General features: G+C 38.3%; 1 protein-coding gene across 4 annotated transcripts in view; it reads right to left on the reverse strand.

Annotated features, from left to right (window-relative positions):
- Window positions 1–15215, reverse strand: part of LOC145229770 (focal adhesion kinase 1-like) — an 88498-nt gene that overhangs the window by 29420 nt on the left and 43863 nt on the right. For all 4 annotated transcript variants that reach the window (XM_080095098.1, XM_080095097.1, XM_080095096.1 and 1 more), the window contains 9 exons: window positions 13188–13235; window positions 12604–12694; window positions 11331–11428; window positions 10850–10950; window positions 10315–10430; window positions 4402–4502; window positions 3154–3243; window positions 2517–2661; window positions 2033–2092 (listed from right to left, as the gene is read on the reverse strand). In XM_080095098.1, coding sequence (XP_079951224.1) covers window positions 2033–2092; window positions 2517–2661; window positions 3154–3243; window positions 4402–4502; window positions 10315–10430; window positions 10850–10950; window positions 11331–11428; window positions 12604–12694; window positions 13188–13235 — 850 coding nt within the window. The remainder of the gene's footprint in view (window positions 1–2032; window positions 2093–2516; window positions 2662–3153; window positions 3244–4401; window positions 4503–10314; window positions 10431–10849; window positions 10951–11330; window positions 11429–12603; window positions 12695–13187; window positions 13236–15215) is intronic.

Here is a 15215-nt window from a genome sequence, read left to right on the forward strand (position 1 = left end):
ATCACATCTGACAGTAGTTTGTTTTACAAAACCTCATCAAAATTCACTCTTTAGCACTCCGTAGTACAAAACTGACATTGTATTCAAATGAATTTATATTCAGATACAATTTAACAGTAGCTGGATTCATGAACATCCTCATAAAATTTATGAGACTTCACTTTTTTCGTTGCACAGTTGGCTACAAAGCTCACATTGTTTTCGGCTAAATTCTAATTCAAATAGAATCTGAAAATAGCATTTTTTATGCAAAAGTTCTTTGTATAAATTGTGTACAAAACCATGCCCCTAAAAACTATACAACGTTGATCACATCTCATTCAGTTGGTTTTCCAGTCTTGTCAACCAACTCTGTATTTTCTGTTACACTCCAAAATATAAAACTGACACGGACTCATATTTCTGGCGAATTCATATGTACTGAATCATTGTCCTGGTTTTTGTAACGTCACCCGACCTACTTGACCCATTGGAACCAGATAGAGTCAGCAAAATATTACTTGACATACTTATATCTGTGATGCAAACTTCCTCACCTCTAAGGTAATGTTTTTCGCAGTGGACTTATGTAATGATTTGAAGTTTTTGCAAAAACAAGTTTTTTTTTTTTCAATTTTATTCTTTGAAAATGTCAAGAATGAACAGTTTTTATGTTTGACCTTTGTGGAACAAGCTGCATATTGGATGTTTCACTAACCGATTGAAGCGGTTTTAAACCCATGGAAATATAATGTAAAAACAGGTTGAGATAAGATATTCTGCAAGTATTTTTACAGTTTTTCATTACAAAGGTAATACAATCAAACACTATCAAAGTGTCACCAGGCTGACATGTGTCATATACTTGAAGTGGTTTCGTGTCATTATTGTTTTGAATATCAACGCTCAAAACTGATTGAGCAAATAGGCAAAATCTCAATGAACCCCTTGCTTTTTAACAATGGCTAGTATGTAATGTGACATAATGGCAAAGTGGTTAAGACACGCCCTCCTTCGCTTACCACACGTGAATCACCGGTCGAAAATCCGCACTGACGTAACCATCCGATCTCACTACAATAGAAACGTTTATGGTTTGTTTGCCAGCAGGTATTACGACGCTGCGCCGAGACTACCAGCCATTTGACCAATCAGAGCATTCAAAGGCGCGGTGGGGAATGAATAAAAACATGATTTGGTACTGGATTTGGGAGTGCTTTGTGGTTTTTGCTGGAAAATCGGATTTTAGGGCACTTATGGTCTCGTTTAAATCGTTGCACCTGTATTGGAATGCTGTGGAAAACATGTCAAACCATTCGTGGTTAAAATATAATCCATATTTGCAGCTGCCTGCTGAGTTGTTTTGTTAAAGAGTCTTTCCCCCCGTTGTTACACAAGCATGCACTTTGATTTCAAACGAATAAATTGTTTTTGCAAAATTCTAGGTACATTTTTTATACCAATCTTGTAATTGCATATTTTGTAAAATATCACTCTCCCAAGGGGTAAGGCTGGTTTCTTTAGGCGAACAAAGCTGCGGAGCTAAAACTACAATGTTCCAATACGTGTGACGTGATTTACAAAGGACAGAGCGAAATGAAATGGCGTGACGCAGAAGGTATGTATACTAAAATGCCAAGTCATTTGCCACAAATTGAGATCACAACCTTCCACGTAACTTGAAAGTCGCGTTCACGAAGTAGCGCACAATACGATGCGGCTAAATTAAGTTCTGTTTTGTGCAACACTGGGACTGCACAATGTTCGTTTGAGGTCATTGCGGAACCAATAAGCTGTGTTTGGGCTCTTGTACCCAACTCTACTTATATTAAACAAACAACCATTTTCCGATACGAATGCACATTTGTTCTGTTTATAACATGTTCGTTTTTTTTAACATTGCAATCGTACAATGTACGGTTGAACGCAATGTTCATGTTTTGGTGTTGTACCTCACCCTACCTTTGATAAAAAGTATTTTCCGGTCCGACTGCACGTTTCGAAAATTAAAAACACAAAATTCAAATCGTTTACAACTGAAAAGTCAACAAACCTGAGACGCTGTTGAATTTCTTGGAACAACGGTCGCTGGCCAGGATCGTAACTCCAGCAACTGGAAAAGAAAAAGAAATTTTATGGAACAAGTTTACTGTGAAGATCAACACAAGGTGATTCAGACGCGAGAAGTCAAAATCCGCTGTTGGCAGTGGAACGTTTACTTGTATATGGCTTCACCTAGTGAATGTACAAACTTAAGTAAATTTGCCGCTAGGTGACAGAAACCTCCAATCAGTAGGTTACCACACGTTTTATCATAAAAATTTGTCTACTCTTTAAGTCGTAATTCTTGTATGGAATATAAAATGTTCGGGTATAACAGAAAGGCGCCACAAAATGTTTATTATTCCAGTACACAGTGCCTGAGTTTAAATCAGCTGTAAATAAAACTGTAAATAACTTGTACATCGTTTTAAAACAATGGGTAATATTGGTACCACGACCTTTGACTTTTTCAAGCCTTATTAAGTCTGACTCACCTGAGCATAAGATGGTATAAGGCTGGTGGACTATTGGAGGGCATCGCTAGTCGCTCACCAGCCTCGATCTTTCCCACCACATCTTTGTTCTTCACTCCTTGGAACGGTTTGATTCCCATCATCAGGATTTCCCAGCAACAAACGGCTGCGAAAAAGAGAAAGCGATTTAAAGTCACAGAAATTTTTGTGCATGAAATTTTAACACCTTTTCTCATTTAAGCGGTTGGACAAAACTTCGAGGTTTAAATGAACAATAGGTTGACATCCGTTATCATTGACAACATTTTTTAGATTTTTAAGGGAAGAATCATTATATATTTTTTCTCTAGTTTTCTATTCCCGAACGGTTATGAAACAACTTTCAAAGGATGTAAGTAACTCGCGTTTTTTACCAGTATCATTTTGTTTTAAATTGTTGACTTTGGACTCTGCCACATTTGCTATGATTTTTTTCACTTTCTTATGATATGTGGACCTTTAGGTGAGCCTGTTTACCAAATTGGCTCTTTCTTTCAGGCTTATCACAACGTGTTCATTTCCAAGCTAGAGTACAACAGGGCAGCTTACAGCTCGTGCATCAAATGCGAAGATGACCATACAAATAAGTGTCAAACACGGTACACATGTATTTGCTTACCAAACATCCAAACATCGGTTGCTGTTGTGAATCGGCGGAAATTAATTGATTCTGGAGCCATCCACTTGATCGGCAGTTTGCCCTTGGATGCTGCGAAAAAATTGAAGACGACGTTGATAGATTTTACAGTGACGGAAAAAGGTGTATGGTTTCTTACAATGTTGCCTTCAGTTGCCTATGTATTTGATGCACACAAACTTCTTTAGTACAGTATAAACACGTGTGGCCCTAAATGTGGGACTAAATGCAACCTTATCGTGCGCTTCACTGAACAGCAACGGAAAGAATACCTGTGATAGGCCCAGACATTTGATGCCAATAACACACAAACCGTGAACTTAAATAACCCCGAAATACCTAAGTCAGCACTGAACCAATATAACCCTACAATGCATCTTTTTAACATAACATGAGAGTTTGATATTTTAAAAGTTTCAAACTCAGGCAAGACACTTTTATTGCAAACGTTTTCACGATTTTAAAATATATTTTTCGTCCAACTAGTGTGAAGTAATAACATATACCTATACTGTATTTAGATGAGGTTATTTAACTAAACTCGAGTATTTTATAAAACTTTACACCAGTTGAACAAAAAAATATCAACTTGGTGGACGAAACGTTTCTTCAGTATTTTCAACATTTTAATCAACACTCCACATATATAAAAGCACAAACTATTTCGCCCAGTGTTTCAAGTTCTATGGAGGTTTTAAGGGCGGTTTATGGGTTCTATGTTGGCACACGAAACACAAGGGCAGTAAAATAAGCTTTTTTGAGTTTTTGGTTTTAAACAACTCTACGCATTGTGCCATGTCTGCACGCAGCGTAACCCTAATCTCACCGCAGAAAAAAGGTGAGCAAAATATCTTGCGGTGCTATTTCGGGTTAATTCGGTCTTGATGTGCAACTTGAAAACGGCGAATGTTTTGTACAAAGGCATATTACTGGGCTTAAACCTGTTACAACGGATAAGTACGAAACCTTATACACATGGACTTGAACAGGATTTCTTCAAAAATTACAACTTCCAGAGAACTATAGCATATAAACGTCTGTAGTACGACTAATTTTATACACACAAGCTCCCTGGCAGTTATGCTTTTTTGACAAAAATCTGTAAATATTTTATTATAGGAGACAAGAGTAATTCGGGCCTAGGTTTCTTTTAACAAACGGACGTAATAAATCGGGCGTGACTTGAAAAATTGGTTAGTGATACATAGAAAATTATTCGCAATTTTATACCTGTGTAGTAGTTTTGATTCTCCATGTAACGAGAGAGTCCAAAATCGCCAAGTTTTACGCAGTCAGGTTGAGCCACAAGAATATTTCGTGCCGCTACGTCCCTGAGAACAAAACAGATGAGATGATCAGTGTTTTCGTTTACAAAAACAACGGCTTGTTAGGTTTTTTAAAAGGGGAAAAGAAAAACAAACAAAAAAACAGTCAAAGTCGAAAAGTAGATCAAATAAATTACGAACAACAGGACAGAAAGGACGAACTAAAAAATATGTTCTGTATTTTTTGCCACCACAAATGTACAATCATGAAACCAGGTGGCGTTTAAAAAAAATATAAGTAAAAAATGAACTCAACCTTTGCGCAAGATAAACGATTAACAGTGAAATCCCGAGGTTTAAATTAAATTGACATTAAAATATACAAAAACTGTTTGGTCAAGAGAAGTAATCGTCTTTGTTTATTAAAGTCAAAGAATGAAGAGACAAGGAAAAGGGTGTACAGCGTATGACATCATTTAAATCATTTATACATTTATATCTAGAGTTTGGCAGCAAAATTACGCAAGCCTTGTAACGTAGGCAATTTTTTAAATTTTGAAATTTAAGCAACGGGGTGCATGACTCAAAAAAGAAAAAAAAAACACTGGCTCATAATGAAATACGACATTTCGAATAAAAGTTAAAAAAGTTGGAAAGCGGATTTATGCTTTGCCCGCCTGCACTCGGGAAATTATCTACCCTCCACGTAACGTTGAAGCAATCGCTGTTGTGTAATGCACCGAAAAGTTGTGGTTGGTAATATAAGCAAGATCTACCACAAATTGCGCCACAGGGGATTCTTTAACCCGAAATATTTGCTCTTCTCAAGTTATATCCAACCGTACAAGCATTGCCGTATATATAGACAGGCTTTGTGCTAACTTGCAGTTTTTCTAATAGCTGCTATTTAATCCCCGACTTGCTGTGCCCTTGCAGTTCTTGTTCAACAGATCTTGGACAGTTCTTTTTGTTGAACGTTTAGTGCGCACGTAGATACACATCGACGTACCCTTTAATAGCAGTTAATTGAGCTTTTATGCCAAATACCAAATGGCCAGAAGAGGTACATTGGATATATACACCAGTCTATTGCAACTTAGTGTTAAAAAATGCGGTTTGTTGGAAAGTCTGTAAAGTTACAATAAACAGAAGGAGAAAAATTCGACGGCATAAGAATGAGATAGGTGTTACGGCCTTGTACTGCTACGCCAAAGCCTTTCTACGCCTGAAAATTCGATATTTTATAGCAGAACAACTAATCAATTAAGCAGTACTTTTCGCAGAATAACAAAAACGGGTAGACATTAAAGGGCGGCAAATATGGCTTTTGACAAATATGGGTACTATGGTTGGGAGCAAAGTCGGTGGCAATTTTTGGATTGGATGGAACAATTTGGGGTTCATATTCAACTTGTTTCGGGGATTCGCCTATGAAACCCATGGTAAGTTTTCTATACAATGCGCATTGCTCGCTACATATCATCACTTGTCAAGCAGTCGGAACCGAAAAAAATCACTCAAGTTCAGGAAAAAGAATATATGTATATGTGTTGCTTAAATGACATCGCCAATTTCTGCTGTTCGATGTAAACATAACACAAACACGGTAAAATACAATAAACCGAGTAGTGTGTACAACATTATCACATTTTACTGTTTCTATTGTCACCGTCAGGTAAAATATAAAATGGAATTCATATAAGGGACGATGACCAGGAAACTGTCGAAACGTTAAAGTGTTTTACACTCATATGTTGACTTGTATTTTCTTGTTGACAATAAACTACTCAGTTTATTGTTTTATTTACCGTGTTTGTTTTAGCCATCATCTTTACATCGAATAGCAGGAATTGATTATGTCATTTAGTAAGGCGAAACATATATATTCCTTTAACTGAAGATAAGTGATTTTGTTTCAACAGAGAAATTTATCGTCTATTGGTTTTCCTGTTTTATTATCAAATATTTTTTTTTGAAAACAAGTGCTTTCACATAACTATTAAACACCCTAGACCAGGGCTACTCAAATGGCGGACCGCGGTCCATATCCGGACCTTTGAGTCGTTGGATGTGGGCCTCGACGGTGTTTTAAATAAGGCATACTGTATTGTGTGGTAATTACTTGCGTATTGATATGTAGCAGCAGGTTTTAAACTGGGGTCCGCATAGCGATTTGTAGGGTGGCCCAAAGTCTTTCTAAAATCTTATGTGAGGTCAAAATGTCCAACTGCGACGAAAAAAGCCATTATTCCACTGTACATAACAAAACACCTTCGGTATTTTTTACCTTTTCTATCTGGACCTTTGACGAATCTAATTGAGTAGCCCTGCCCTAGACCTAAAGAGCACTTCAAAAACAATCACTGTTTTTGCATATATTTGCAGGAAAGCGAATTTGCAGCGGTGGTGAAGCGACCAGCTACGGCCAAATTAGGCCACCTCATCTTCAGCTTTGTAAGTTACGACGAAGAGAGAAGCTATTGCCTTTACAAAAACGACAATTATGTGGAGGCGTGGGCAAAAGCAAATACATCATGTAAGTATAGTTTACATCAAAGTTAATGTGCTATGGGTTCAGGCTGTGTTTAAACAAGAAAGGCTTGATTTGGGCGGTACCTCAGACATTGAGCTAAGTTTATTTCATAATTTCACCTTGGTTAATCAAAGTGTAGGGCAGTGAAACTTAAGCATGAGCATTAAAGAACTAAAATTTTCTTGGCACACTTTGCGGATAAACATAACAAAAGCTGTTTAAAGAATGTCAATTTTCAAATTTATTTGGGTGGGTAAGGATGCTTTTCGTTACCAATAACAAAAGTAAGACTTTTGAAATGTTGTCATGTACACCAGTATTTCGTCATGAAGTCCTAAAAAAACAGGGAATGTTTGCACTTTAAAATAGGGAATACTTTGCGGCACACTTGAAAATCTCTCACGGCACACCTGTTTAACACCGACCAGTCCCTTTTTACACCTGCCTAATATTTTTAAATCCATTCTAATTGAATGTGTATGTGTTTTAGATGCACTTGCTATTATGCCAGTCGGCGAGGACGCTGAACCTAAATGCTTAAAAGCGGCCGATATCGCAAGGTAACAGTTGCTAGCAGAATATATGCTTTAGATCAAATCTTACATTTTTAGAGTATTAACATTCCTAGTACGTGCATGTTATACTTTTAGTGAATTAACATTACTAATACATGAAACAGAAAACAATTTTACTCTCCCATGGCTCTTTACATCAAATATAACCAGAAATATGTCGCAATTAAAGTGAGAAAAGTCTGAGAAATGCTGCCCTGAGAAAGAGTTGATGTTTCGAAAGGAATTTTGTTAACACAACTAGCATAAGCTAGAAGTCTATTTTGGAGTTCGTATTGGGGATAACTAAGTCTCGCTTGGTTCCCTATCAGCTAAACTGTATTTTTTCAACCCGTTACTCTAACGTGTATAGTAAGAGAGTTAAATCAGGAAAATATACATCCCTGTACCGGAATTGAAAATTGTGAGCTTACTGTTATGAACATACAACTCGACAGCAATAAAGTGTATATAGCAGCGAAAAAAGCAAGACCAAGATATATAAATATAACGACCATTATCCTGCACAGCGTGATTCAACGTTTTGACAACATAGCAGCTTCATTTACAGCTGAAACATCGCCCGGATGTATGAATGCTCACGCGTTAAGTGGAGGCCATTCCCTACCCTAAACCTATCAATCACTCATATCGTATCCTGGGCACAGTGTCTGCAACAGTGCAATGACGTTTTGACACACGTTACAAGCAAGCTGGAAGAATCTGCGCCTCAGTGTTTTACCGTTTTAAGACAGACTTTACCAACATGAAAAGGAAGAAAATAAGAAGTATTAAACAAAGAAAGAAAATCCTAAGTTTGTCGGTAATCTTCGAAAGTATGTAAATCAAATGTAGAAGCAAATCTCAACATGGCAGACAACAAGAAGTCCAGGTGTAGAAAAGGAGGGTTGTGACAAAACAGACACAAACAACGACACCTCAAAAAATGGCAGATGAAAAAAATACTGGTATGTTTTTGGAAATCTTTACGAGATTTTTGTAATAAAGCACATTCAGGATAAAAACTAGAAGAGTGGCTTTCTGATATACTTCCATTTTATATATTCTATACGATATTTACCAATTAACTATACACATCATTTGATCTACACATATGATTGTTTTTGTAAACAAAAACTGATGGGTCCCCACACGCGCGTTTGTGCGGATTTACAGTAAACAAATGTTGCGGTGGTTTTTACATTCTTAAGGACAAATTTTTAGAAAGCATTAACCCAACAATAAAAAAAAAATGTTCGTATTCTTTTTGCACTATTATTGTCATGTAATTACAAAATTAAAAAAACGTAACAAATACTTAAATCTAATCTCTTGCTTTGACCCAGATATAGTCCTTCAAGGTCGGGTTTTGAACACAATTTTTTTTAGAAAGCTGTAACAGTGGTGTTACAGACACTTTAAATTAAAAAGCATTTTGCTACAAGTGTATACATAACAAATTGTTTTTCATTTAACTTTGTTTCGCAAAACGAGTACCATTGACCTGTAGTAACCTCTCAGGGTGCACACGCCAAACGACTGTTTGACCTTTTGACACCGTTTTCAATAGCACGCCGTCATTCGTGTTCAACAATACTGTTAAGCCTAATTTATACATGCCTTGAGTATTGACTCCTTAATTGATTGTCAAAAAAACGCTACGTTTTGAAAAAAGTTCTGTGCTGTGTTTGTAATACGGACTAGTTGACCTTAAGTAACCCGTGATCATGCGGCGGCCAACCTGACGGCGAGCATTTAAAAAAAACTTATTTGGCAAAAAAGTCAAGTTAATTTTTTCATCTTAACTTTTATTAACAAAGTTTTTCTTGACTTATACAAAACCGAAGCACGCTTATTAGGCTTAAATCACGTCATAGGTGTGAAACCTTCGCCAAAACTAAAAATGTGAGTGATAACTTAATAAAACGACATAGCATTGCTGTGCAAAACAGCTGATTTCTAATCACTGAAACCACGTCTCGTAAAACGTCTGTCCGACGTCAAGCTGAGCCCTCCCGCTATCGCAAACCAGTGAGTTACTCTCTTGGTACTTCTGCCTACAGTGTCTTTCTTGACCAAACGAGCGTTAGACACATTTATGTTTCGGGGGCCTGTGGGTGAACCTCTGGGTCATATGGGGTCAAAATTCACATGGACCATCTTTAGACCAATATCTGTAATGTGTGTAAATTTGAAAAAGTTTAAACCATTCTTTCTTGACCAAAACGTGGGAACAATAGCCGCGCTAAAAATTTCACGTTTTGGGGGGCTGTGGGTGAACCAAGGGATCAAATGGGGTCAAAATTTACATGGACCATCTTTAGACCAATATCTGTAATGTGTGTAAATTTGAAAAAGTTTGAACCATTCTTTCTTGACCAAAACGTGGGAACAAATCTGCGTTAGAAAGAAAAAAAGAAAAAAGAAAAAAGAAAAAAAGAAAAAAAGAAAAAAAGAAAAAAAGAAAAAAAGAAAAAAAGAAAAAAAGAAAAAAAGAAAAAAAGAAAAAAAAAATATAGACAAAAACAATATGTGTCCCCTTCAGGGAAGGGGACCCATAATAAATAGAGAAAAAACTCTTGTAGAACAAAGCCTTTAAATCTATCTTAAGTTCTTTGTACTAGCGCATGCAGAATAGTTTTTATCACATTTAATTCTACACAAAACATAAATAAATAAAAAAACGAACTCAGAATTAAAAACTAAAACTCATTTTGTTAAAAAAATCAAAGTAGCTTCGCCTTTGAAAATTTGAACCAAATTCTGCTGAAAACATAAGAACGTTTTCACTTACCTATGAACGAAATTTCTCTCCTCGAGGTAACAGAGCGCTTGACTCAACTGGTGGGTATACGTCATTAACATCGTCATATCAAGGCTGTGTTTGTTTGTTTGAAGGTAAGACCGCATCTGAAAACACAAAAACAACAGAATTAAAAAAACATACCCAGTAAGTACTGAAAGACATATCAAGGCAATTTTGTCTGTAACACTGAAAACGGCTTGACACCAGTACGACCGCGACTGATAAAAGCTTTAAGCGTTTAGACATTTTAAAACAAGTTACGGTGTTAAATGCAACTCGGGTAAATATGTACTATAGGACAAAGTGTATTATCCGCTTTTGAGTTAATCAAAATTGAATAGTCCGAATTGTGATAAACTTGATTAACCATATTTTGCAATGTTCAACACAATTGACAACAAGTAAGATATTTTGGTTTATGCTTAACAACAAAAACGGCCCAAATCGAAACATCGAGTCATTTCAGCTTAAGTGTTCACAAAATAGGTTCGTAACATTTGTAACCGCTTCTCTTTTTTCTCACCTCCCCGTATTTGCAAAACTCCATAACGATCCATACCGGATGATCCGTGCAGACCCCAATCAACTTGACGATATGCGCATGATTGAACTGACGCATCGTGTCTACATATACAAACAATAATTAGTATCGAAAACACAACTCAGACCAAGTCTTCGTTTGTGGTGTAAAAATGTTTGCTATCGTATTACACCTACATCACTTACATAACTGTCTCATTATATCTGTGAAGTTGGGATTCTGATAGTACTATTCATAGTTTGACATGATAGTGGTATTATTTACGTTCTTAGAAACTGAATTCAGTACTGTTTTAAGCATGATGCGCAAAGAACTTTATATCGTCAGTAAACAATATTAATTGAGGCGGATGGTTTAGCCAGTATAACTTGATTAGTTTAATATTCTTTGCTTGTTTATCTCTGGCAAAAAGAAGTTGTTCAGAATTAATGTTCATGAAACATGAAATAAATTTTCTACTTACGAGCTTCTTCAAGCAATCTGTCAGCAACACCCTGGGCGTCTTGGCCATGGAACTTGCACGTCTTGATAGCAACTGGCATGTCGGCCATATCTCGAGTCCTGCAACAAAATAAAGTTTGGTAAATTTACACATTTGGAGGCAGCGCGACACCCTAAAAGACAACACCACATACGTTTTGCAAAAATTTAATTTTTTTACGGTTTGCGTACTAAGGTCACAAAATGCGTTATCGTGAATAAAAATGAACAAACAAAGATGTACGATTTCATTTTGTAACATAGTTGTCAGTAATCGAAACAACTTTTGTGATGTGTATATAGGAAAACCTAGGCATTATGTAAGTTTGTTCTGCAGCTAGTATACATGTGTTAAACCAGGGGTCGGCAACCTTTTAGGCGACGCGTGCCAAATTGCTTGTTATTTCCATGTGTTAATGACCTCGCGTGCCAACTTTTTTTTCTGAATAATAGTGGTTCGTGCCAGCAGATATCAATAATAAAGAGAAACGAGAGTGTTTTGTGCGTGTAAGACTGGATTTTAGGACATTGGCATGATAAAAACTGTAAACAAGCAGTGTAACAGGTTAAACTGTTACTTCAATTTGACACGCAAATCGGTTGGCGTGCCATGCAAAACCACCTCGCGTGCCAACCTTGGCACCCGTGCCAGGGGTTGCCGACCCATGTGTTAAACAATGAGGATTTGTCTCTGTTCGCTTGTTTAACTGCAACAGAAAAATGTTGATTACACTAAAAAGACTCGGAACAGTGGTTCTAAACGTTCGCAAAAATTACAAAACCCTGCTTTAACTTGGCCAAACCAATAAATTTCATCCTCAAACACCATTTTTCAAATTATCATGATTAGTGGACTACCGTCGAAGTCTTAACGTAGACTTGGGTAGCCGCAAGAATTCAAACGAGCCAGAGCTATAAGTTTGCAGGTCCGGTTTGAGCTAGTTAAAAATCTGTATAGGTGCCAACTCTACCAAAATTGCTATTAAATTTCACGTTCTTTTTACAAATATAGAAGGTGTATTGATTTGTTGCGCATATGCGTATATTCTATAGATCTTCATACAGGTCTGCATATCAAAATGGCATATTCCGTAAATATAACTTTCGAAATTCGGCCAAATAAAATTCAGGGTTAAGCCGTATTGGGGTTTATACAGCCAATACTGCAACGGTGAAATGCTGTCTTTTCTATATTCCAGCAATAGTATTTGTAGCTAAATTTAATAGGTACGGTTGTAAAAAAATATATTTGAAACCTGTATATTCCTTTGTGGACATCGCCAAACTGGCCTTCCCCAATCGTTGTGACAACTTCAATTTGATCACGTGGAATTTCGTAATCATTTTCTGCATCACAAAAAAAAAAACAGTTAGAGCTTCTGTAGTAACTCAATAAATGCGTCCATTACACCCAGTATGATAAATTTCGCAAAGAGTAAGTTACAAGCTACATTAGGAGTAAGGTTGCTATCGATAAATAAATTTTATTCCTCGGGATTTGTTTACATCTTGTGAAATGTCAGTTTAAGTCGATTGTGACAGAGGTCCTTAACATACGACAAAGTATTATATACCTTTTGCGTGGCACACGCATAGACACACAAATAAAAGCATATCAACGTTATGTATAATGTTATTTTCCTTTGTCCCATATTACAGAGTTTCCAAACAGATGGGTTAACCTTTTAACTTGATAAACTATAGACTTTATGGTAAAATATACGGCCATAAGCGGGAAAAGGACTGAATAAGACAAATTGTTAAATGTAAAATATGTTCACGCGCGGATAGGAAACGTGGTGTAGGTTTTACAAAATTTGCAAAACCACATAGCGCTTACCTCTTGGTGAGTTCATGTCTTCGGTGATCTCGGCATAATCGTCGGTTTCTGCGAGAGGAAAAGATTTTCTGTTACGCGGGTCATGGGAAATCACCGGGGGCAAAGGTCGCGGGTCGCTCAAGCGTTTCACAGCCGACTTGCCCGCGTCTGTACTAGTGCTGGCTCGGTTCCTGCGACTCAATCTAAATTTTCTAACAACTGTGGTGTCGTTGGCTTCTGCACGCTGCGTGATAACTGACTTCTTATTAACCGGCATCAACGGTTTTGGCAAGTTTTTGAACAGGACAGGCTTAAACGGAGGCAGCGGCGGCGGAGAAACTTCTTTTGGTACAATAGAAGGTTGTGCTGGCGCAATTTTGCTGCTATCGGCGCTAACTGATCTTTCCAAGTTTGCAGGTGACGTTGGCGATTTCGGGTCGGGCGTTGGTGATGTATCTCCGGAATCGAAATCGCCCAAAAGCTGATCAAGTTCGTTAAGTTTCTCAGCCTCGGACCTTGTGTCGACCTCTCGTTTGCGCTTGTAAACGGCGGAAACTTTGATCGGTAGGTGGCGTGAGGAGTTGATGGGTCGGCTGTTCGGGATATCATAATTAAACTTGTCACATTTCTCTTTATACCAACGTTCGACAAGCGGCACTGAACTAACGGCGTTACCAGGCACTACTGCGTAGTTTGAGCTGCCAGTAGACATCGTGCGCCCGTTAGCGGACATTTGCATTTCGTGAAAAATTCGCTTGCCAAGTTTTTCAGGGCTGTTGTGCTGCTGGTCGTTACTGAAGACGCTGCAGTAGGAGGCAAAGCTCTCGCCCGTCATTGTGCGTTTTAAGGTGGGTGAAAGATGAGGCGGTAGATCGGAGGCTGAAGTGTTACGACGCGGAAGAGTTGTGGAGGCAAACCCGGCCGATTGTGATGGAGATCCCGAGCTAAGGCGTCTCGGGTTCGCAGAAATACTTAACTGATTGTTATTGATAGTTGCCCTGGACACTAAGCTTGTGGGCGTGTCCGTGCCACTTGGAGGAGGGGTCGAAGCTAGCATTGTGTTTGTAGATGATCGTAAACTGAGATCCAAATTGCTGTCATATGAAGACAAAGTGCTGGTCGACGGCAGAGCTGGTAAAGGAGACGTTGGTCTATTTTTACGGTCCAAGCCAGTTTTTACATCCAAATTAAGGCGCTTGTCCAACGGCTTTTTGGGCAAAGGTCCTGTTTTAGGCTTCCAAAAGGCGTAGTTCCCAAGTTTCTTTCTCAGTTTTGATGGCCGCTGGTCGGCTGCATCCGACAAAGCCTTTTTTTCTTCCTCCAGTGCGTAGTACTGATAAGGCCCACTCATTCTTGTAGGGGAACAACAAAGCAAGCTAGGAGAAGTGGATTCTTCGATGGAAGAAGAGTTACTGTGAATCAGTGGAGGTCGAACTGGGTGACTTTTCCCTTCTTCTTCTTCCGAATCAGGAACGTTGTTTTTATTCTTCTTACTCACGACTTCATTTATGGTGAGCTCAACGTATATGTTCTCGTCAGGTGAAGCAAGGGTCGGTGGAGTTTCAGGCAAGGCGGTGTTGGAGATTGAAAACGTCGGTTTGGATGACTTTTTAGTTGAAAACAAACGCCTGTCAAGACTCTTTGAGCCGTCAAACTTGGGTGACTCATGCCTACCGGAAATAGAACGGAAGCCAGTAGGGCTGGGCCTCAGCGTGCTCGCACTGCTACTGGTACTTAAAGTGGGATATTTAGGTCGCTTTCGCAGCAGACTACCCGGGTAGTTACTGTAGTTGGAAAGGTTCACGCCCATGCTTGTGTAGATAGAAGCTTCGTCGTCCGCGTCCTGGGCATCGTCAAATCTTGAAAACAGATTCGGGTCGCTTGCGTTCCTGTGTGACAACGCTAGCGATGAGGACGACGAATCAGAAGCCAGAGCCGCTCTGATTGGCTGATTTGAATTGTCCTCCGCGCCTGATTGACTCGCAGAAGATGAGAGCGATGACCGACTGCTGTTATTGCCTTCGTAGTTCATGTAGACATTGGCTTCAT

Source organism: Phallusia mammillata, chromosome 5 (genome assembly GCF_965637545.1).
Source record: "Phallusia mammillata chromosome 5, kaPhaMamm4.hap1.1, whole genome shotgun sequence".
NCBI classification, from domain to species: Eukaryota; Metazoa; Chordata; class Ascidiacea; order Phlebobranchia; family Ascidiidae; genus Phallusia; species Phallusia mammillata.